This window comes from Schistocerca gregaria, chromosome 3, assembly GCF_023897955.1.
Source record: "Schistocerca gregaria isolate iqSchGreg1 chromosome 3, iqSchGreg1.2, whole genome shotgun sequence".
Lineage (NCBI taxonomy): Eukaryota > Metazoa > Arthropoda > Insecta > Orthoptera > Acrididae > Schistocerca > Schistocerca gregaria.
In genome coordinates, this window is record NC_064922.1 from 382,084,612 (window position 1) to 382,110,501 (window position 25,890).

The 25,890-nt window shown below is 39.8% G+C and overlaps 1 protein-coding gene across 1 annotated transcript in view; it reads left to right on the forward strand.

Annotated features, from left to right (window-relative positions):
• LOC126355013 (serine/threonine-protein kinase PLK4) overlaps nt 1-25,890 on the forward strand; it is a 237,555-nt gene that overhangs the window by 209,022 nt on the left and 2,643 nt on the right. The window contains exon 14 of the mRNA XM_050005153.1: nt 8,806-8,928. Within this exon, the coding sequence (XP_049861110.1) occupies nt 8,806-8,928 (123 nt within the window). The remainder of the gene's footprint in view (nt 1-8,805; nt 8,929-25,890) is intronic.

A 25,890-nucleotide genomic window follows, 5' to 3' on the forward strand; every position in this document is an offset into this window, starting at 1 on the left:
ATCTGTACTTGAGAGAAAACTTTTGTGTTGAGCCGTCAGGTACTCTGTAATCTGCTTTTTGTCACTTTTGCTAAACAGAAAAATCTTCCTACCTTTTTTAATATTTCTATTTACGGCTGAAATCATCGATGCAGTAACCGCTTTATGATCGCTGATTCCCTGTTCTGCATTAACTGATTCAAATAGTTCAGGTCTGTTTGTCACCAGAAGGTCTAATATGTTATCGCCACGAGTCGGTTCTCTGTTTAACTGCTCAAGGTAGTTTTCAGATAAAGCACTTAAAAATATTTCACTGGATTCTTTGTCCCTGCCACCCGTTATGAACGTTTGAGTCTCCCACTCTATATCCGGCAAATTAAAATCTCCACCCAAAACTATAACATGGGGAAATCTACTCGAAATATTTTCCAAATTATTCTTCAGGTGCTGAGCCACAACAGCTGCTGAGCCCGGGGGCCTATAGAGACATCAATTTACCATGTCTGAGCTTGCTTTAACCGTGACCTTCACCCAAATCATTTCACAATTCGAATCTCCGTCAATTTCCTTCGATACTATTGCACTTCTTATCGCTATGAACACGCCTCCCCCTTCACTGTCCAGCCTGTCTCTGCGGTATACATTCCAATCTGAGTTCAGGATTTCATTAATGTTTACATGTGGTTTCAGCCAACTTTCTCTCCCTAGTACTAAATGGGCGTTGTGACCGTTTATTAATGAGAGCAGTTCTGGGACTTTTCTATAGACGCTCCTGCAGTTTACTATTAGCACATTAATATTGTTAATCTGTGTTGCATTTTGCCTACTCCTGCCTTGCCGCATTTCAGGAGGCATCTTGTCGGGCCTAGGGAGGGAATTCTCTAACCTAAAAAAAACCCATGTGCACTCCACACGTACTCCGCTACCCTCGTAGCTGCTTCTGGCGTGTAGTGCATGCCTGACCTATTCAGGGGGACCCTGCATTTCTCCACCCGATAGCGGAGGTCGAGAAATTTGCACTCCAGCTCTCTGCAGAATTGTCTGAGCCTCTGGTTTAAGCCTTCCACTCGGCTCCAAACCAGAGGACCGCGATTGGTTCTGGGAACGATACTACAAACAGTTAGCTCTGAATCCACCCCGCGAGCGAGGCTTTCCGCCTTCACCAACTCCGCCAACCGCCTGTACGAACTGAGGATGACCTCTGAACCCAGATGGCAGGAGTCATTGGTGCCGACATGAGCAACAATTTGCAGTCGGGTGCACCCAGTGCTCTCTATCGCCGCCGGTAGGGCCTCCTCCACATCTCGGATGAGACCCCCCGGCAAGCAGACAGAGTGAACACTGGCCTTCTTCCCCGACCTTTCCACTATTTCCCTAAGGGGCTCCATCACCTGCCTAACGTTGGAGCTCCCAATAACTAATAAACCCCTCCCCCCGTGTGTCTGCTCGAACCTTGCTGAAGGAGCAGCCACATGCCCACTCACAGGCAGAGCAGGCGATGCCACACGGCCAGCCTCCACATTGACCCTCCTCCTCGTGCGCTGTGATCGCCGCTGAACCCGCCACTCCCCTTGGGGAGAGGGTGGCCCAACCGCGCCCGGTACCCGTGAAGATGTCTCGACAGCAGGGACAGTGGGTGAAGCATGTAACACCTGGAGTGTACCATGCGACGCACCAGACTCCCCATTGCCGCTACACTCCGAGGCAGCAGCCTGAAAACGGCTGACCGCGGCCATCAACACGCTCAGCTGTTCGCGAAGAGTGGCCAGCTCCTCCTGCCTTTATTCCTTATTATTGTTTCCTTTATTGCTTGCTCAATATACAGATTGAATAACACCGGGGAGAGGCTACAACCCTGTCTCACTCCCTTCCCAAGCACTGCTTCCCTTTCATGCCCCTCGACTCTAATAACTGCCATCTGCTTTCTATACAAATTGTAAATAGCCTTTCGCTCCCTGTATTTTACTCCTGCCACCTTCAGAATTTGAAAGAGAGTATTCCAATCAACATTGTCAAAAGCTTTCTCTAAGTCTACAAATGCTAGAAACGTAAGTTTGCCTTTTCTTAATTTTCCATTTCCATAATATTGTCCTCAAGTACATCACCCTTGTATAGACCCTCTATATATTCCTTCCACCGTTCTGCTTTCCCTTCTTTGCTTAGAACTGTGTTTCCATGAAAGCTCTTGATATTCATACAAGTGGTTCTCCTTTCTCCAAAGGTCTCTTTAATTTTCCTGTAGGCAGTATCTATCTTACCCCTAGTGAGATAAGCCTCTACATCCTTACATTTGTCCTCTAGCCATCCCTGTTTAGCCATTTTGCACTTCCTGTCGATCTCATTTTTGAGACGTTTGTATTCCTTTTTGCCTGCTTCATTTACTGCATTTTTATATTTTCTCCTTTCATCAATTAAATTCAATATTTCTTCTGTTACCCAAGGCTTCACATTTACTGAATTTTATTTACAAAATATAACTAAAACACATCAAGGTCAAATATTTTTAAAAGGGAAACAGAAAAAAAAAGACCAGAGAAATCTCAAGTACTGCATATTTAGTAGTCCTCCCTGCATATCTTCTTTTCAAGCTTACACTCGATGTATAGTTGTGTGGTTGAGACAGATGTAGAAGTAACTTTTGGGTGTATCCCAGGAAAGTGTGTTGGGTAGATTTCTGTCCATGTTGTTTACTAATGATCTTGCAGACAATATTAACAGTAACCTCAGACTTTTTGTAGCTGATGAAGTCGTCTATAATGAACTACAGTCTAAATGAAGCAGTACAAATATTCATTCAGACCTTGATAAGATTTAAAATTGTTGCAGTGATTGGCTGGTTACTAAGGAAATTCAGTCCGTCTGTAAAGGAGACTGCTTATAAATCACTCGTATGATGTAGCCTAGAACATTGCTGAAGTGTGTGGGACACAAACCAGATAGGATTAGCAGGGGATATTGAATGTATATAGAGAAGGGCAGCATGAATGGTCACAGGTTTGTTTGACCCATGGGAGAGAGTGACTGAGATGTTGAAAGAACTGAGCTGGCAAACTTTTGAAGGTACGTAAACTATCCTTAGGAAGTCTGCTGACCAGATTTCAAGAACCAGCTTTAAATGATGAATCTAGGAATGTACTATCTGTCACCCCCTGCACATTGCTTCCATAGGGATCGTGAAGATAAGATTAAGTTAATCACAGCACACTCTCTTTCTCATGCTCTATACGTGAAAGGATTGGGAAAAAGCCCTAATAACTGGTACAGTGGGATGTACCCTCTGCTATACCTTTCACAGTGGTTCACAGAGTTTAGATGTAGAGACAGGTGTTGAAGTAGGGTGAGGAAAGGAACGTGGGTGGCAGCAGAAGGATGAAAACTGTACTAGTCACGAATGGGGATTGGGATAGGGGCAGGCATGGCTCTCGGTCGATGTGGAAAAATGTAGACTAACACGGGAGATGTTCAGTGTTGGGATGCTGAGAGAACTGTAGAAAATGTCAAGAGAAGTATGGTGAGGGCAGTGAGTGACAATATGGACTAAAATGGATACTAACAGAAGTGTAAACCAGGAGACTATAGGAAGTATAGTGTGTTTTTAAAGACTTTGGCAAAGTTATAAGAATATTTGGATAATTTTGACAGCAAACACAGCTTCGTGGCCATGTGAATGTAGTGGCAGCTTTTTGATGTTCAGCTGATGATAGAGGTCAAAATGAAAAGTACTTCTGTTTATTGTTGTCTGTAGAGTGAGTAATGTATTTGAATGTAGTGCTTTAGCTATGCTATGTTAACAAATTTGTTGTTAATATACACTTTTGAGCAATGAATAAATGTGTTTGCCATGTTTGGGAGAAATTTGTCATACAAGGAGGATTCTATAAGTAATGCATCCATATTCTTCCCGATGCAATAGGTGGAGGGTGATGTTAAGTTCAAAATATGCCTGATATCAGTCTCACCTCACCTGCTGGAGAGTCAGGATGTGCATTCCCATGAACCCAATTTTGCAGTTACGAGCACAGCATGGTGGATCGTTCTGTGGAACAACATTACACTATCAGATTTTGTGTTAAATGTGAGAAGTAAGCCACTGAACAGTTTCTATTTATTCAGCAGGTCTTTGGGACTGATTGCTTGTCCAAATCACAATTACTTTGATGGCTCCAGTCATTCAAGGAGGGTTGAGAGGATATCGCTAACAAATCTGACCATGGACTACCATCAACCTCCCAGATCAACAAAAATGTGATGTGTATGCATGATTGTTCGAATTCAGATTGTTGAACCTTCAGCCATTAATGGAAACTTGATAATCATCACAGATACAGCCATTTATCGCATTGAAACTGAATATTAGAACATGCAAAAGGTATGTGCCAAATTGGTCCCAAGTGTTCAATGAACAGATGGACATGTGAATGCTCCAGTAGCAAAAACTCTTGGAAATGTGTGAAAATGATCCTAATTTTTTTATACTCAGTTATGATTCATGAGTAGGTCCCAGAGACGAAAAGACAGAGTTCAGAGTGGCACACACCAGCATCACCGTGGCCCAAGATTGCACACATGAGCAAGTCCTGATCATAGCCATGCCCATTGCCCTCTTTGGTGTCAGAGATGTTGTCTACTAAATATTTGTAAATATGAGGACCATGCTTTGGAAATGACCATAAGACTGAAAAGGAGTGTCACACGCCTTCAAGGATGAGGGGTAACTGCCAAGCCCCAGTACCTCCAATGTCACTGAATTTCTGGCCAGGACCCACACCCCATTGCTTTCCCATCTTCCCTATAGTCCTGATCTAACACCCACAAACCCCCCCCCCCCCCCCCCTCCCCATCCTCTTCCCTTAAAAGGAGGCCTTTAACATTGGGATGCAACTGAAAACAGTCAGGCTCATGTTATATCATCCCTAAAGGACATTCCAGAGAAGGATTCCTAGGATGCCTTCCAGGCCTGGAAACACCACCTCCAGAAGTGTAATGATATGGAGGGGGCTGTTCTGTAAATTTTTGAGTACAAATATATTCATTAAATGACTTTTATGGATGTGCTCAAATTACTTTTGGAACCCACCTTGTGTGATGGTGATGTCATTTGTCACTTTTGTCTCTGTCTTAGTGATAGTTGCAAACATTTTGAGCAAGAGATTGTGGCACATTTATTCATGACAACATGCTAGGGTAAGTCAGACCTGAAGTGGTGTGGACCTCAGTTCAGGTAATATTACCACCACGAGGGCCAACAACATGTGAATAGTACAGATCATCATGCACTAACTTATGTTGCACATTTGGATACACTGAGCATAGTATAGCATTAACTTTGCAGTTTAATTGTTGGGGGGAATTCAGAACCTTCTCTTCATTATTGGCTGCTCTAGATACTGGTCTCTCATTCATTTTCCTGTCTACTGCTAAAACATCACACCTCCATAATGTAGTTGGTTGTTTTCATTCATCTCATTGCTTGTGTTTCAGTCAGAAACTTTCCTTACGTACAAAATAAATCAACTTTTTCCCTGAAGCATTGTTCTTGAGGAAGAGGTCAAGTCTTGGCAGTACAAAATTCAGTGTTCTATGTTTTTAACCATGTTCATTGACAATCTTTTTGTAGATAACTAGTTAATAGCTTTCAAGATAAATTCTTTTTGATTTTCATAGAGAATTAATATGACAAGTGCACCAAGAACATTTAACCCAACATATCTATCGTGAAAGCCTTCATGGCTATAATTTCATTTACTGTTCCTAATGTTAATGTTTCCCATCTAGTCTTGGCTGTTATCTTAAATTTGTTGGCGAAAAAACATGTTTGAGCTTCTTCCGTATGTGGTGGAAGATATCAATAAAAGTGATTATGATATATTTGTCTGTGGCACACAAGTGGCAGTCTGAGCTGCTTAATTAGCATTGCATTGGGTTGCACAGAGACAAGCAGTAATACAAGGTGCAGTGTTGCTCTTTTGTAATAAAAGCTGTGTCACACTAATGGAGTTCCTGCAATGTCTTTTTGAAATCTAGGGAAATATATACTTTTATAATAGAAGGAAGCATTCCACGAGGGGAAAATATATCTAAAAACAAAGATGATGTGACTTACCAAACAAAAGTGCTGGCAGGTTGATAGACACACAAACAAACACAAACATACACACAAAATTCAGCTTTCGCAACCAACGGTTGCTTCATCAGGAAAGAGGGAAGGATGTGGGTTTTAAGGGAGAGGGTAAGGAGTCATTCCAATCCTGGGAGCGGAAAGACTTACCTTAGGGGGGAAAAAGGACAGGTATACACTCGCACACACACACAGACATATCCGTCCGCACATACACAGTCACAAGCAGACATTTGTAAACGCAAAGAGTTTCGGCAGAGATGTCAGTTGAGGCGGAAGTACAGAGGCAAAGATGTTGTTGAAAGACAGGTGAGGTATGAGCGGTGGCAACTTGAAATTAGATTGAGGCCTGGCGGATAACGAGAAGAGAGGATATACTGAAGGGCATGTTCCCATCTCTGGAGTTCTGACAGGTTGGTGTTAGTGGAAAGTATCCAGATAACCCGGACGGTGTAACACTGTGCCAAGATGTGCTGGCCATGCACCAAGGCATGTTTAGCCACAGGGTGATCCTCATTACCAACAAACACTGTCTGCCTGTGTCCGTTCATGCGAATGAACAGTTTGTTGCTGGTCATTCCCACATAGAAAGCGTCACAGTGTAGGCAGGTCAGCTGGTAAATCACGTTGGTGCTTTCACACGTGGCTCTGCCTTTGATCATTTTAAGCACTGTCTCCTTCAAAATAGTCTCCTCTACTGGAAATACACCGTTTCCAATGTTTCTTCCCCTTCTGGAACACCTCCTGGAATACATTTTTTTCGGATGGCGCGCAAGTTTCTTGTCGAATTGTCTTGTATCTCCTCTATGGTTTGGAAACGACGTCCTTTCACTGTGTTTTTCAGTTTGGGAAACAGGAAAAAGTCTGCTGGAGCTAGGTCTGGAGAATATGGTGGATGGGGCACATCGGGTATGAGGTGTTTTGCTAGATAGCTGCAGACAAGGAGTGATGCGTGAGCTGGCACATTGTCATGATACAACATCCAACTCCGGTTTTCCCACAATTCTTCCTGTGCACAGCATCCCTCATGTGCACTAGGATTTCCTAGCAGACTTCCTAATTTACCATCTGACCACATGACACAAATTCATGATGGATAATGACTTTGCAGTTAAAAAACGCAACCAACGTCACCTGGATCTTTGACCGACTCATGCATTCTGTTTTTGGACGAGGTGACCATTTGCCCACCCACTGCGTCGATTCCATCTTTGTTCCAGCATCCTAGTCGCACACCCACACTTTGTCGTCTGTTATGGTGTTCATTGTTCTTGGTAAAGTCGTCATTGTCATTAACAGGTACAAGCATTTCATCACAGATTTCAACATGGGTTGGTTTCTGATCTTCAATCAACAAATGTGCTACGAATTTTGCACAGACACAATGCATCCTAAGTTTTTCACTTAAAATTTGATGGCATGGTCGTACACTGGCGCCCATCTCCTCAGCAACTTCCCGTAAGGTTAAACAACCATTTCTGCAAATCACAGCACGAACACTATCCACATGACCATGATCTGTTGATGCGGAAGGACGCCCGGACTTGGAATCGTCACAGATCGACATTCTGCCCTCTTGAAAATGTTAAAATCACTTGTAGCGCTGAATGTAACTCGTATAGTCCTCCCCGTATGCTTGGCTAAGCATTTGAAGTGTCTCTGTGAAAGTTTTGCCAAGTTTGTAGCAGAATTTCACACACATACATTGATAGTTCTTCAAGCTCCTTCATTGCATTAATCCAATGAGCAGGTTGTACATGTGCTTACTTCAGCAGCTGTGGTTCGCTTGCTAATTGGTCGAGCAACACGAGGCAAATAGCAGTTTGTTGTCTAAACCTGCCGCTAGGTGAACTCAGTAGCCGCAGCGCACTCTCTCTGCTGGTTGGTGCACTACTTCAAAAGTTCGGTTTCTATTTGAACATACCTTTTATGTTTCTTGCTTGTATATATGCTATTTGTCACTTACCAAATGAAATGGTTACTCAAAAATGCAACAGAAACAGATTTATAATCCAGTACAGTGATGTTTAAGGTTCCCTCCCACTAGCAGCAATCTTCAAATTAAATTGTTCTTAAAATAGCAAAATGTTTATTGGCATCCAGAGGCTGCTCACATCCAGTGCACAGAATGAATCTAATCTTGTGTGCCATTTTGCTTCCAACTATAGTTAGATAAGATGAAAAATTCATTATTTGCTACATCTCTAATGCCATTACATACCCTTTTTTAAAAAATGTGCTGAAATCAGTGTTGAAAGTTTCATGGTGACCCTCATAGTGCCTTCATCCCATGTCGTTTCTCCCAGTGCGAAACTGATGCACTGTTATCGGAATAACATCTTTAAGTTGCTGAGGGCTGTGTATATGGCAGTTGTTTGAGATCAGCCATTTTCTTGTGGAACAATGAAAGAATTGAGGACCTAACTGAAACTACATGTTTCCACTGTACAGCTATCCACAATTTGCTAATGAGACAACATTCCAATGTGCGCTGAGTTGAAGTACAGTTAATGAATGTAGTTATGATTTGTGTATGGCTGGTTTTGTTCATTTTCCACTTACAAAGTTGTAAGATGCACTAGGCAAGTGTTATGCAGTGTGTTGAAAGGTCATCTATGCTGAATTTCACTTTCATTGTGTGTCTCTATTCCATTGGTTTTATAAATTTTTTTTAATGACAAACTAATAATGTTTTGATTTTATTTCAGAAACAGTCATTTAGCGTTCCAGCATTGGCAGCTGTTAGCAAACTTTTTGAAGCCTCATGTGCAGATTTAGGACCACTGCATGCAGGAACTGTGGAGATCCCAGGCATTGGTATTGCTTCCTTGGTAAGTAACGCTGCCACGATAGAATGCAGTGCTTACATTTTTCCTTCTTTGTTTCTAACCAAAAGGACATAGTAATTTTGAAGTAAGTCAATAAAAAAATACTGCACAAGAGATAAAATGCCAGGTCATGTCTTATCTCCTGTCTGCTTGCTCAGATTTAGGTTATGTGTGGCTGCTGTAAATCAGTAGTGATGAAAACTGGCATGTTTTCTCTGTGACAATTTCTTCAAGACAACAGTTTCAGGTATCACGTGACAGTATTAAGTTCTGAGAGTGAGACTGATCTGTTGTCAAAGACTATATTTAAGTGCCTTATATAGCTAATTGACATATACTTTTCTCATTTTATGATGAGAAAAAGCTTGACATTTGATGTGTAATACAATCACTAAAATCATTAATCTATATTGCTGGCTACATTACCATCATTCTATGTGATTCACACAATTTTGATTCCAGTAAACTGATACTGCAATGTTCAGATTTAGCATGTCAGTGGAGAAGGTGTTACTAATTCATCTAAATAAAAATTCTGTGTGATTTTCACATTTATTTACATGTGTGGGGGCACTCAAGTGAAAACAAGACAGGTGGTAAAAAGGAAGTAAACTGTTCATTATTTCGAAAGTAACTGCCATAACTGTTAATACATTTGTTCCAATGTGAGAGACAATGGACAATGCCTTCATGGAAAAATGTTTGCACTTACCTACGGAATCATGATTGTACCCTCGTGCACAACTTCATGTGAATATACTGCAGCATGATGATGCCATTTTGACTATGCTGCAGAAGTTTCATTGGGAAGCCCTTACACTTCTTCCATACAGTCTTGATCTCTCCCCATGCAATTTCCATATTTTTGGAGCACTGAAGAAAGACATTCATGCCGCCAGTTTGGTTTGGATGAACAGGTGCGCGCCTGGGTATTCACAGTTCTGCAGGAAACTACAATCATTTTTCCGTGAAGGCTTTGACCATCTTGTCTTACAGGGATTAACAGTCGTGGCAATTACCTTTGAAATAATGAACAGTTTACTTACTTTTCAGGATTATGTACCTTAATTAGTAAAAACGGCACCCTTATAGGATTGCTTTGTTTTTAGGGTTCTGTACCTTAATCGGTAAAAACGGCACACTTATAGGATTGCTTTGTCGACTGTCTGTGTGCGACTGTTAAAAACGCTTTTTCTCGGGGACAGATAGATGTATCAAGTTGAAATTTATGTCACGTACTGAGGTCTGCAGTTCCTTGGTAGTATGAAACATTGAAACTTCTAAGTCAGTGCAGTCAAAAGATACGGCCATTTATGTCACATATTTTAATACTCTCAAACTCACTTATCAAAACCTATAGGGTTCTTCCCATTGGCCTAGAATCATAAAATTTGGAAAAATGGAAGTCTCACAGTACAGCCAAAGGAAAAATATCCAAAGACTCTAAATTTGTAAATATTTCACATGAAAGGAATAATTTGAATATAATAGAGGGAAACATTCCACGTGGGAAAAATATATCTAAAAACAAAGATTTTGTGACTTACCAAACGAAAGTGCTGGCAGGTTGATAGACACACAAACAAACACAAGCACACACACAAAATTCAAGCTTTCGCAACCAATGGTTGCTTCATCAGGAAAGAGGGAAGGAGAGGGAAAGACGAAAGGATGTGGGTTTTAAGGGAGAGGGTAAGGAGTCATTCCAATCCCGGAAGCGGAAAGACTTACCTTAGGGGGAAAAAGGGACAGGTATACACTCGTACGCGCGCGCGCACACACACACACACACACACACACACACACACATACATACATATATATATATCCTTCCACACATACACAGACACAAGCAGACATTTGTAAAGGCAAAGAGTTTGGGCAGAGATGTCAGGGCGGGAGTACAGAGGCAAACAAAGATTCCAAGACTTACCAAGCGGGAAAGCGCCGGTAGACAGGCACAATAAAATAACACACAACCGGCGGTTGCTTAGTCAGGAAAGAGGAAAGGAAAAGGAAAGATGAAAGGATGTGGGTTTTAAGGGAGAGGGTAAGGAGTCATTCCAGTCCCAGGAGCGGAAGACTTACCTTAGGGGGAAAAAAGGATAGGTATATACTCACACACACACACACACACACACACACACACACACACACACACACACACACACACATCCATCCATACATATACAGACACAAGCAGGCATATTTAAAGGCAAAGAGTTTGAGCAGAGATGTCAGTCGAGGTGGAAGTGCAGAGGCAAAGATGATGTTGAATGACAGGTGAGGTATGAGTGGCGGCAACTTGAAATTAGCAGAGATTGAGGCCTGGTGGATAACGAGAAGAGAGGATATATTGAAGGGCAAGTTCCCATCTCCGGAGTTCGGATAGGTTGGTATTGGTGGGAAGTATCCAGATAACCCGGACGGTGTAACACTGTGCCAAGATGTGCTGGCCGTGCACCAAGGCATGTTTAGCCACAGGGTGATCCTCATTACCAACAAACACTGTCTGCCTGTGTCCATTCATGCGAATGGACAGTTTGTTGCTGGTCATTCCCACATAGAAAGCGTCACAGTGTAGGCAGGTCAGTTGGTAAATCACGTGCGTGCTTTAACACGTGGCTCTGCCTTTGATCGTGTACACCTTCCGGGTTACAGGACTGGAGTAGGTGGTGGTGGGAGGGTGCATAGGACAGGTTTTACACTGGGGGCGGTTACAAGGGTAAGAGCCAGAGGGTAGGGAAGGTGGTTTGGGGATTTCATAGGGATGAACCAAGAGGTTAAGAAAGTTAGGTGGACGATGGAAAGACACTCTTGGTGGAGTGGGGAGGATTTCATGAAGGATGGATCTCATTTCGGGGCAGGATTTTAGGAAGTCGTATCCCTGCTGGAGAGCCATATTCAGAGTCTGATCCAGTCCCGGGAAGTATCCTATCACAAGTGGGGCACTTTTGGGGTGGTTCTGTGAGAGGTTCTGGGTTTGAGGGATGAGGAAGTGGCTCTGGTTATTTTTGTCCGTCTGTTAGAACTCCTTTTTCTTAGGAATGGGTAGGAAAATCTGAAATAGGTAAATTTGTAATTATATCACCCAAAAAAATATTTTTTTTGTCATTTATGACCCAATGTGGAACTTGAAATTAAAACAATCAGTAGTTCTCAGTTCAGGCTGACTGAGTCGCAATGGTAAAAGTTAAACACCAGGCAACGAATAACTTTATTGGTCCTATGTCGCATTTTGAAATTTATCCATTGTCAGATATCCAGAAGTCATTACTGCACATAGATATGGCGTTTCAAGTTGCATTTGAAACAAATATTTGCAGGCTAGTCTTAAGTGTTTCTTTAACATACAACTTAAAATTCCACATCTACATGCAATAGTGGCTGCTGGATATTTGATGGTGAATAAATTCCAAAGCATGTCATATGAGCAATAAAGCCATTCTGTGCTTGATATTTGACTTTTACCATTGTGACACAGTCACCTAAATGGAGAACTAACGATTGTTATAATAATGGCTTCCTGCCTCCTGCAAGACTTGAAGTCACATTTATATTACTGACTTTGAAACATTCTTGAAAATCCTGGAACTGATACTGTGCCAGAATCAACGTCAATAACAGGCAAAAATGGTCAAGATTCTCGATTCCTAGGTTACATGAACTTACGTAATTAAGTTCATATGTAACCTCAGTGCCTGAATACTACATGCACTTGGCCATTATTATTATTATTATTTTCTTTCACATTTGAGTAGCCTGCTCCTTATACAAGCCAACTCCCAAATTATCCTTTGTGTGAGGCCATGTGTGCCAGACTCAAGTGCCGCAAAAAAACTTGTACTATATTGTCAATTGTAAACATAATTTGTACTTTTTAGATACTTTTTGTTAACAGAATTGTCTTTCAAAAACAATCATTCCATAATTTTATTGTATAACTACATGAAAAAATAGGTATAGTTTTTAGAATTTTAAAACCCTTGCAAACCTATACTTGTGAGAACTAACCCCATTCATTGTACTAAATGCTCCAGTTCTTAAAGGGAATTATTAATACTTTTGGCTTAACATATCTACTATTCTGTAAAACGTAGCACGAGCCACAACGCAATACCACCATGAACATTGTTCTCGGACATGGTATGACTTAGTTTACATTTAAAGCAGTTGGAAGTCACCCTGTTTATTGTCAAATGATTGGGAGTTGCTGCAAATTGGTGTGTTGGGAGAGATCTTGAGACTCGTGTACTAGAGATACCAAAGTTCCTCAACAACTATCCTCTCCTGTGGATCTTGTCTCTACTAGAGGAAGTACAGGATCTGTCACTATTCATCCACTTGACTGAGTGGCAGATCAGTAGTAGGTCAAGGCACCCTGTACAAGGGAAACAGGACCAGAAAGAACTCAGTGTGCTATACCAGTCCTCATAATGAACAAGTTCGAGGTGCTGTCTTTCACTGTAACCAAAACTAAACCTGGAAGTGTCCACCTGTTGGGAAACTTGTTGTGTGCTGTATAAAGAGAGAGCAAATGACAATGGTTGGAGTCTATTAAGTGTCGACAATTCAAACATACAGTGCATAGTGATAAGGAAATTGGTGCACTCAGTGAGTATGATTCGGGGACTCATTCAGCATGTTGAAGAGGTTAATCTGCTGGCAATTGAGGGAACAAGGTGCAACCAATTGCAGATTTTGACGCACTTTGGAACCATTGATGCTTATCGTCTGGATCATACTTCGTAGAAAAGGTGAAGGTCACAATTTGCAGCATAGCCTCAGTACTGATCGTGGCCTCCTAGTTGTAAGACAAGTGGAAGGATTGAGCCACAGTCTTTGGATGTTCTGTGACAATCTAGGCTGTGACTTCCTCAACTTGCACCATGGTCCCTCTAAACAGGTCATATGTGCAATTTTACACTCAGATGCTTCTACCTAGGTAGCTGGCTGTGTGTAGGGTGCACACAGGGTTTTTAGAGTAGGCAGCTTGCCATCCAGTCCAGATAACGATAGCTGTAGGTGACCCAAAGGTGACAGCATAAGATCCAGTATTAAAATCGTAGTGTTTAACTGCTGAAGAAATGCCAATAAAGTGTCAAAAAATTTTAAGCACTCCTGAAATGCTGTGCAGCTCACATTATACTATGTACAGAAAACTGCCCAAGGCCCAAAATTGATAGCAGTGAATTATTTGCTGTAAATTTAAGCATGTGTCGAAAGGTAAAAGGTATTTCTCACTGTTGACAAGAAACTAAAATCCATCAAGATAGAGATGTAAATTGAAACTGCATGCGAAATTGTCAGGACAAGACTCAATACCAAAGATGAGCATTAACTTATAATCAGATCCTTCTATCAACCACCAGAATGACTTCCAGATGTAACTGAAATCTTGAGAGAAAACCTAAGTTTACTAGTAGGTAAGTTCCCCAATCATACTGTCATCATTGGAGGAGACTTAGATCTTCAACAATTGTTGATGAGCCCCATCAAAAAGTCCTAATAAGTGGTACAGTGAGACGTACTCTCTGCCATTCACTTCAAAGTTGTATGCAGAGTAGAAGGGTAGATGTAGATGATGACATCGGTGATGGTGACCTGCTAATATGTTGCACATTCTGAGAATTCTTTCACCCGATTAATCTCATGATGTCCCTTTTCTAATATCTTGTCATAGAATCCCTCAAACCCATGAACAGCACCTCATTCTCTAACAGTAGTAGGAATATCCCTGTACCTCAGTTCTTGGCTTGCATTGTTTTTCCTGCTATCAGTTATGTGCAAATGTGTGCCATTGCATGCGCGCGCGCGCGCGCGCGCACACACACACACACACACACACACACACACACACACACACACACACACACACACACACACACCTGCAAGAGAGAGGGGGGGGGGGGAGAGAGAGAGAGAAATTGACTGTAGTGTTCACAAGGAATAGTAAGTATTTCAGAATGTGGTACTATAAACTAATTTGAATAAAACATTCCACATAACATGCATCCAATTTTGATTGGTTGCAGAGACAAGTTTTCAGCTTTCATGTTGGTACTCCATACACTATGGGTTTATTCATCCTTTTTTTAGATTCAAGATGTGAAACTATTCTTGAATTTACATAATTGATTTCTTTCAACTGTGAATTTTTTGCCAAGTCTGCTGTATTGTGAAATGCTACGCTGGTATTGACTGCTGGAGAGTTCTTAACCAGGGTACCAATTCCGTGAATGTGATCTGCCAGTCATGTGTTTGTATGTTTGTAATTACCTTTATCATTAAGATTTCCCTTTCTACACTCGTGTCATTTTTTGAAGTTGTTTGTCCTGCTATGTAGTGCCACTCGTATCTGCATTGAACTTCGTCACCAGTTGCAGGAAAGCGCTATTATAACGGAAGATTACATTTGCTTCTCACTAGCTATGAAATCACGTAACGACTTCTTTTCAAAATCCTTTTGTATTTAACAGTCCCCATAACACTTTTCAGCATATCAATTAAACATTCACATTTGATATCTTAATAACCAAACTCATTGTCAGACAGATGATTAGTATCCCACAGTCAAGAAGTAAGTACATAAGTAATTCCAAATAATCTTCTTGTGTTTTTCTTTTTGAAGCATTAGCCATTCTTGTATTAAGCAAGCAACAACAATTGCCATATACCTCTGTCATATGTACCTTACCTTGTGTATTTACATTTTAGGACATCATAATATCCTTTCCAGGGTCACACATACTATTCTTATTCCCCCCCTCCCACCCAATAATGTGCCATTCCTAACATGTGCCTTAGGTACGATTGAATTAACTCTAATGGTCTGTGTCATCTGTCCATGACCATGCATTATGTGTGTGATACCAAACGACTCCGACTTCCTCCTGTGAAAATAGGTTGCAATAGCCACTATGTGGTATGGATAAAGGAAGGGTTACTGCAAAAAAAAAAAAAAAAAAAAAAAAAAAAAAAAAAAAAAAAAAAAAAAAAAAAACATATGCATCTGGAAAGAGGGAGAATAGTGTTGGTACTCCTATCAGATGAGAGATAGGGAAAGAAAAACAATACGCATGTTCAGATCGAAGAAAGAAAGACAATAGACTCCAAAGACTTGATTTCCTGCCCACCTCCAACCCCAATGTCATCTACCTGATGAGTATTTCAATGTGACACTGGAGGACAAAGAGTGATAAGTGTGCCATACAGAACTGACTTGTCAGGGTTTCACTGATAAGGCCCCAGAAATAGATCTTAACACTCCCCTATTCATACTCTATAGGTTGAACAAGATGTCCAGACAGGCAGCTCTTAAAGGTAAAAAAATAAATGGTTCAAATAAAGGTAGAGGAAACAGTTGTGTTAATATATTTCACCAAAATATCAGGGGATTAAGGAACAAAATAGACGAACTAATAATTTGTTTTGAGAATATTAAAAATACAACAGAAGTTGATGTACTGTGCCTGTCTGAACATCATATAACTACACAAATGGAAAATGTAAATATTAATGGGTATAAACTAGCAACTTATTTTTGTAGAGACAATATGGAGAAAGGAGGAGCTGCCATTTATGTTAAGGGGGAACATAGTTTTAAAAACATAGAAACCACAAAATTCTGTGTAGAACAGCACATTGAAGTATGCGCTTGTGAGCTTAAATTGGACAGTGGTAAATTCATAATTGTGACTGTGTATAGGACCCCACTTGGAAATTTTCAAATGTTTCTTAAAAACCTAGATCTCTTGCTGTGTTATCTGTCAGAAAAGGGAAAACACATTATCATTTGTGGAGATTTTAACGTAGATTTTCTTAAACACTCAAGCAAGAAGAACGACCTTGAACTATTACTTTGCTCTTACAATCTGAAATCAGTCATTGATTTTCCTACTCGTATTGTAGAAGACAGTAGCACCCTGATAGATAACATTTTCATAGACCAAGATAAATTAAAAGAAGTAAGCACCTATCCTATTAAGAACGGGCTTTCTGATCACGATACACAGCTACTTTCAATTCATGACTTTGCTCCATACAGTAATGTGAAAAAAACAAACAAAATAATACGCCCAATTAACCATATAACAATTCAACAATTTAAGGAAAGCTTGAAAAGGGTAGACTGGGAGGATGTTTATCGGGAACCTGATGCAAATGTTAAATTTAACTTATTCCATGATAAACTTGTGGGTATATTTGAAAATAGTTTTCCTAAGAAATTAGTCAATCATAATTCAAATAAACTTGATAAAAAACCATGGCTGACTAAAGGGATTAAAATTTCTTGTAGCCGGAAATGGGAACTATACCAAGACACTAGAATAAGTCGAGATGAAGAAAAGCTCAACCATTATAAGAAATATTGTAATATACTAAGGAAAGTTATAAAAAAATCCAGAAGTATGTGTATCAAGTCTGAGATTAGCACCTCTGATGACAAAGTTAAAACAATATGGAATATAGTTAAAAGGGAAACAGGGCAACCAAGGTCACAGGACAACAGTATTACTGTTAAGCACAATGAAAAGCTTATAAATGAAAAATCACAGGTTGAAAATATTTTTAATAATCATTTTATAAATGTAGTGGAAAATATAGGCACCAGCTGCTCACCAGATAGGGCAGAACTCTATATGAAAGAGGCATTCCCGGTGCAAACAAATGAAATTGAAATCCTACCCACCTCACCGTCTGAAATTAAGAAAATAATAAATTCACTTAAGAATAAAAACTCACATGGAACTGATGGTATCTCCCATAGAATACTAAAATCTTGTCCACACCTGATAAGTCGAGTTCTTAGCCACATATGTAATAGCTCATTGAATCAGGGAATATTTCCTGACAGATTGAAATATGCCATAGTTAAACCCTTCTATAAAAAAGGTGACAAGACAGACGTCGACAATTATTGTCCTATTTCATTTCTGACATCCTTCTCAAAAGTGTTTGAAAAAGTAATGTACTCAAGAGTAACTTTACACATTAGTGGGAATAACGTTTTAACAAAATGTCAGTTCGGTTTTCAGAAAGGTGTTTCAACGGATACTGCTATACACGCTGTCACTGATCAAATTTTAAATGCTCTGGATAGTAGAACATCACCAATTGGGATTTTCTGTGATCTCTCTAAGGCTTTTGATTGTGTGGATCATGAAATCCTCTTAGGTAAGCTGAAGTACTATGGAATGAATGGTTCAGTACACAGATGGTTCACTTCATATTTAACTGGTAGAATGCAGAAGGTTGAAACAGTAAACCCACATAGTACACAAAGGGCATCAGATTATTCAGACTGGGGATGTATCAAGAATGGGGTACCACAGGGTTCTGTCTTGGGGCCTTTATTGTTTTTAATATATGTTAATGACTTGCCTAATTATATTCATGAAGATGCAAACTTGGTTCTCTTTGCAGATGACACAAGTATTGTAATCAAGCCTAAAAAGCAAGAATCAGCTGAGGAAAATGCAAATAATGTTTTTCAAAGAGTTATTAGGTGGTTTTCCGCAAATGGACTTTCATTGAACTTTGAAAAAACACTGTACATACAGTTCAGTACAGGGAAAGGCATAACACCGGAAATAAATATAGAGTGTAGGGGAAAATCTTTAGCTAAAGCAGATTGTTCAAAATTTCTGGGTGTCTGTATTGATCAGAATTTAAACTGGAAGACACACATTGACAATCTACTGAAACGGTTGAGCTCAGCTACCTATGCTATTAGTGTCATTGCAAATTTTGGAGACAAGCACATCAGTAAGTTAGCTTACCATGCATATTTTCATTCGTTGCTTTCTTATGGAATCATCTTTTGGGGCAATTCATCACTAAGAAAGAAGGTATTTATTGCACAAAAACGTGTTATCAGAATAATGTCTGGGGCTCATCCAAGATCATCTTGTAGACAATTATTTAAAGAATTAGGGATATTGCCAGTAGCTTCACAATATATATACAGCCTAATGAAATTTGTTGTTAGTAACCCAGATCACTTCAGAATTAATAGCACAGTCCACAGCTACAATACTAGGAGACAGGGTTACCTTCACTACCGTTCATTGAATTTGACATTGGCACGAAAGGGGGTGAATTATACTGCCACAAAGATTTTTGGTCAATTGCCAAACAATATCAAAAGTCTGACAGACAACCAATCGGCATTCAAAAGTAAGTTAAGGGAATTCCTGAATGACAACTCCTTCTACTCCATAGATGAATTTTTAGACATAGGCCAAAGAAATACAGTAAGCATTAAAATTGTACCGTATATAAGACTAACAATGATTATTTGGGATAAATGAATCTTGTGTACTTTGACACGTTCCACATCATTACGAAAGAATCGTGTTCATGATCCATGGTACAAGTAATATAACTAACTAACTAACTAACTAACTAGAGATGTGGTAGTCACACATCAGTTATTGGTAGTCAGGCATCTTAACATCACTATCAATCACATACTATCGTGTGAATCATATGTATGTATTCACATGATTACACAATGTAGTCCTTGTAAGTAATTTGTATTTTTGTGCTTAATGTTTTATAAGATTTATTCCTTTGCTCTGTGTAGCAATTACACACTCATTGTCTTGTTATTTCTACTGCTGAACTTGATATATGTATAGTAGCTGTCGTAGGGAATTCAGTTCCTCTTCAAAGGGTCACATTCTCCTGAGGTTATATGAATTTCTTTAATGTATCAATTTTGTAAAGTCCTTTGTGTTGGCCCTTTCCTTAATCCACCAAAAACTCTGCTTTATGATGTGGCATCCCCACTGTCATTAAAGTTCCATTAGATCTACGAAAAAGTTTACCCATCTGTTTCTTTAAGTCAGAATTCTGACAGAATGAAATGATAATTAAATTGACACCGTAGCTGCAAACAGGCGTTGATATATAACGTTAGGGACATGTTGAAAATGTGTTCCCCGACTGGGAATCGAACCCAGGATCTCCTGCTTACATGGCAGATGCTCTATCCATCTGAGCCACCCAGGGCACAGAGGATGGTGCACCTGCAGGGACTTATCCCTTACGCACTCCCTGTGAGACCCACATTCCCAACATGTCCACACCACTACATTCGTAGTGCACCTTATAGATGTTTGCCCATCACACTCATTATTCGTGGCAGATTAACCTACCAAGTCCCATACAAGTTGGAGCATAGCGTGTGCGTTCGCACAAGGAGGACAGTGGCCGGGTAGCCATATTTTAACTATATATGAAACTAGTATCTGTTCCCGAAAGGACAGATACCATCAATGACCATGCAGCTTCTCTAGAATGAAATTATAATTAAATCGACACCCTGGCTGCAAACAGGCATTGAAATACAACGCTGGGGACATGTTGAAAATGCATGCCCCAACTGGGACTCGAACCTGGGATCTCCTGCTTACATGACATACGCTCTATCCATCTGAGCCACCGAGGGCACAGAGGATGGTGCGCCTGCAGGGACTTATCCCTGCACGCTCCCCATGAGACCAACATTTCTAACATGTCCACATCACTACATTCGTAGTGCACCTTATCGATGTTTGCCCATCACACTCATTACTCGTGGCAGATTAATCTACTAATGGTATCTGTTCTTTTGGGAACAGATACTACCTTCATAGATAGTTACAGTATGACTACTTGGCCACTGACCTTCTTGTGCAAACACACATGCTATGCCCCAATTCGCACAGGTTTCAGTAGATCCACATTAACCATTAGTAGCCACCATGAATCCAGCAACATGACAAACACTCTACAGCTTTTAATGTATATACTTTACACTCAGATGTCACAATTGACATACCTGGTGGTAGAGATGATTATTGCCCAGGGGAGACTGAAGCAAGTTTTGTAAATATCACAGATCCACATTAGAGTTGTGCTTAAAAAAAGGGATCAAATAATTTTTTTGTTGCTGATTAAAATAAAACTATCAGAAAACCTTGTAATTTACAGTCATCTAACAGAAAAATATTAAATAGGATCTGTCATTAACCATTAGGTTTAACGTGTTTGAAGTTAGTACCACAGTTTTACCTGACAATGTATTTACTTTAAGGAAATGGGCTACATGTGACAGATGCTAGATGTGATACATAAAGTAGAATTAAATAAAAAGTGACAAAGTATTACCACAGATTCAGCACCAGTCGCTCCTTCACAGAAATTGCAGTACCATTGTTGGTCTGATTTTTCATCTGTTTAGCCATTTCTGGTCCTCAATAATATTTAAGATATATTGAAAACTGGGTTGCGACATTCGCAACTGCCTGAAGAAGTGCTCTGGATACTTTTTGAGCTTTCAATAGAACTGGTGAAAGGACCCATACTTACGACGTTCTGCATTCATAGGATGCACTCCATACTTCCTCTTTTTATTCTCCTCGGCAATAACCAAAATTACAGCAAAAGAATCACTATCACTGTCATCAGATACTGCATGGAATATCTTTTATGCTTCACACCACAACAGGTAAATGCACACTGCTAGTTATGAACAGCTGCAGGATTGACTATTCCCGGCTGCAAGTAAAGAGATGTGCCAGCAATGAGGGTACAGTTTAAATGCACCAAGGCTCCCAGCAAGGTGCGATGTACCAGCAGCTGCAGCGAGGTCCAAGCTATGATGCAGCATATACGTACCCTTCCCCCCCCCCCCCCCTCAAGTCATATGGTATAAATTCTTCCTGCAATTGCTCTATTTCACCAGAGTGGAATTGACCTCTTGGGGAAGTTTCCAAAGCCGACAAATGAGAATAAATAGATAGTAGCATGCTCTATTATCTCATGTGCCCTGCTCTCACCAAGGCTTTACTGACAGGTGACTCTCTGATAATTGCCTGGTTTCTAGTAGAAGTAATTTTGAAGATAGAGCTCCACATGTAATGATCTCTGATCATGAAAAAGTGATTCAGTCAAGACTGGTTTCAGATGAAATTTTACAATTCAGTATTAATATTCATAGGATATCAATTGCCTACCACCTGCAGCTAAATGGCCACATGGAAAATTTTAATAAGAAGTTGGTAGGTATGCTCTGAGAGGAGGTTGATGTAGAACAGAGACACTGGAATACTACAGTGTAAAATACTATAGGTGTCACTCTTTATGTTTCCTCATCCACAGATGAGAAGATTAAATATGATGAATAGTTTCTTTCTATTTTAATGTAATGATGCTCAGGATAAGTACATCAAACAGTTTGTCACTAGAACTGAACAAGCAAGACAGTTAGCATATATAAAGACCTTGGACACCCATGGTGAGGATGTGACAGCAAACACTGTCATTTGAACTACAATCCATGTGACCGTGTACAGATTTTTACACCGATGCACAGGGCCAGGCTATCATAAAAGCTATTAAGGTGCTACATTGGCCCTTAACTGAATCATACAAGGTGGACAAAGTAAAACTGGCCCAGGAAATATTCACAGTATCACTAGAGCAGGATTGACCCTTGTAAATGAACATCACAGAAGATGCTGTAAGTGGCCACTATTGACTTTGATGCCACACTTTGCTTGATTTATCAAACTGTGACATGCATAACAGCTCTGCCTTAGGGATAGCAGCAATATCGTTTTCAGTGTCCTGCAATAGAACTTGCAGTGTGTGAGGTTTATTTAAGTACACTCGACTCTTCAATTTTCTCCACAGGTAAAAATGACAGGGAGATAAATCAGGCAGTCGAGATGGCCGGATGAGTGCAGTACCTCTGGAGATTGTCCTCACCTCACTGAACACATCATGCACATGTGACAATGTTGTCAAGCTGGTGTGTGCTGTTGTTCTGTCATTGCCAAAAATATCCATACAGTCATTCATCTTCTGTGAGTTGATCCACATATGGACTAAACAGTTTCCAGACGTACCCATTAGCATTAATTATTTGGTGAAAGAACAATGTCACAATGCAGACACCAGACACTGTGCACCAAACGCCAATCTTGAGAGATTATACAGCAATCTTGAAATTATATACCAATCTTGAGATTATAAAATGGCCCTGCAGAGTACTGATGGGGATTTCCTAATGCATTATGTCACTTGTTCTCTGGATTCACAAACCCTGATTGGTTTAACCATACCTCATCTGAAGATATGAAAAACTGAGAATCCAAAACTCCTCATTCTGCTTCATTCAGAAACCAGTGTCAGAAGTCAACACATGGAAGTTTCCAGTGTGTTCTGTGATTAGCAGTTCTTCTTTTATTAACAAGAGTCAGTTCCACTTCAGTCTTATAATTTTTTTCTGCGCCAGTTTTGTTTTTCCCACCTTGTAAATGCTTCTCAGATATCACCAAGGAGGATGATGCTACACTGAGGAAATTAAAGAACAGAGATGTCATCCATATCCTTTGCAGGTCCTATTGTAATTCTGAACCCCAGGTCAATGATAAGGCTTCCAGTACAAGAAGCAAGAAGACTCATGTGGTGATTGCAATACTGTGAGGGAAGTAACTCCACTTGAACTTCACAGTGACTATGAGGACATAAAACACGATCAGCACACAAAGATACATCAGTGTCATGATATGAAGAACTGCAGATTAGATCCAGATACAGGAACCTGTAGTCCAGTCTGGAACAGCAGGTCACTGTTTCGCAAGGAGGGGGATCCCGCATGCTATGCGTCATGTACTGTGATATAACAGTTACAGGCACTGGTTGACTACATGTCAGTTACTGTTTCAATTTCCACCATCTGCAGTTATTTATCATGTGGCATTTGTGATTCCTGGAAAGTTTTAGGACATTCTTATTTATGAAATATTCCAATGTACTGGGACATTCTATATTTGTACAAATAGCAATACCCTCTGTGGAGTCAGGCAATTTAGTCCAGTGTGTGATTGATAAAGATGACCATGCTCTTGTAACTGGCACTTGATTCCAGATTCCATGTGGCAATATTCTTCCTCTCATTATATTTTCCCTGCACTGATCACCTCATATGAATGAAAAGCCACACATTGTCAACACTGTAATACCCAACAGTTGTTGTTGTTGTTGTCTTCAGTCCTGAGACTGGTTTGATGCAGCTCTCCATGCTACTCTATCCTGTGCAAGCTGCTTCATCTCCCAGTATCTACTGCAACCTACATCCTTCTGAATCTGCTTAGTGTACTCATCTCTCGGTCTCCCTCTACGATTTTTACCCTCCACGCTGCCCTCCAATGCTAAATTTGTGATCCCTTGATGCCTCAAAACATGTCCTACCAACCGATCCCTTCTTCTAGTCAAGTTGTGCCACAAACTTCTCTTCTCCCCAATCCTATTCAATACCTCCTCATTAGTTACGTGCTCTATCCACCTTACCTTCAGTATTCTTCTGTAGCACCACATTTCGAAAGCTTCTATTCTCTTCTTGTCCAAACTAGTTATCGTCCATGTTTCACTTCCATACATGGCTACACTCCAAACAAATACTTTCAGAAACGACTTCCTGATACATAAATCTATATTCGATGTTAACAAATTTCTCTTCTTCAGAAACGCTTTCCTTGCCATTGCCAGTCTACATTTTATATCCTCTCTACTTCGACCATCATCAGTTATTTTACTTCCTAAATAGCAAAACTCCTTTACTACTTTAAGTGTCTCATTTCCTAGTCTAATTCCCTCAGCATCACCCGATTTAATTTGACTACATTCCATTATCCTCGTTTTGCTTTTGTTAATGTTCATCTTATATCCTCCTTTCAAGACACTGTCCATTCCGTTCAACTGCTCTTCCAAGTCCTTTGCCGTCTCTGACAGAATTACAATGTCATCGGCGAACCTCAAAGTTTTTACTTCGTCTCCATGAATTTCAATACCCAACAGTATAAGTAGTTAAAGAACTAGGTCTTGGGTAGATACAGTATGCCATCACATGATTGAATTTGTTTTTTCTACATGTGAGTGTAGAGTGAATATATCATTTAAAACAGACTTCTTTCAGAATTTATTGTTCTGTCCTCTGTCAAGATTCTTACGGGATGTGTTATTCATCTGTTAAGTGTCATTGGAGAACTGTATTATAATACTGCCATTTATCTCTAGACAATTGTTATGTTACTTAACTGCTTGCTTTGTTTGAGGTTCTCTTTCCACCTATATTAAGTGATGTAGTAGATAATGGTAGTAATTTAGATATTTAAATTAATCTCGATACGTATTCATTTTCAGAGTCCACTCTAAAATTAAGCTCAGATTGTAGATCTCATGGTTCATTACTCTTTAAAAAATACAGGGAGGCAAAAACCCATTCATATGATTGACAGCTAACAATGACTGATCATGAATATGTAGTTTATGGAGACTTGTCCATGACTCGCGTATTGGTTACCAACTCGCAATGACTCATTAGCAAAGCTGATCAAGACTGTGTATGCCATTGTCCACAGTTCTTGCAGAATTGCTAAAATATTCTACAAATTATTCATAAAATCTTAAAAACCAGAGTAGTTACATTTTTAATAATGGTATAAATGCAAAAATTGCTGACTATTGTTTTACAATTTGAGAAATGAAGTTCATTTTATTTAATCATTGCTGTCTAACTTTTTAAATAATGTTAATGTTGGGTTTTACTTTTATGGACAGATTTTTTAGGCAAATTTATTCCACATTTTCTAATAAAGCCCACCACAGTTGTTTCAGAAACTAAATATTAATTTCAAATTTCTCATTAACATGTTTTCTCAGTAATCATATATACTTTTAGCAAAAGAACAATCACAGTTACAAAAGAATAATGCCAGATTTCCTAATTTTAATTTCTACAAATTGTGGACCTTGTGTTATTTGTGAAAATGTGTTTGAATGTGGCACATTTCAAACTATAAAATTTTGAAAAAAGATGTAGAAGACAAAAAAGACCAAAATTAAATACAGGGTGGTTCAAAAAGAAAGAACAGATTTCACTTGTTTGTTAGACAAATTATGAAAGGTAGA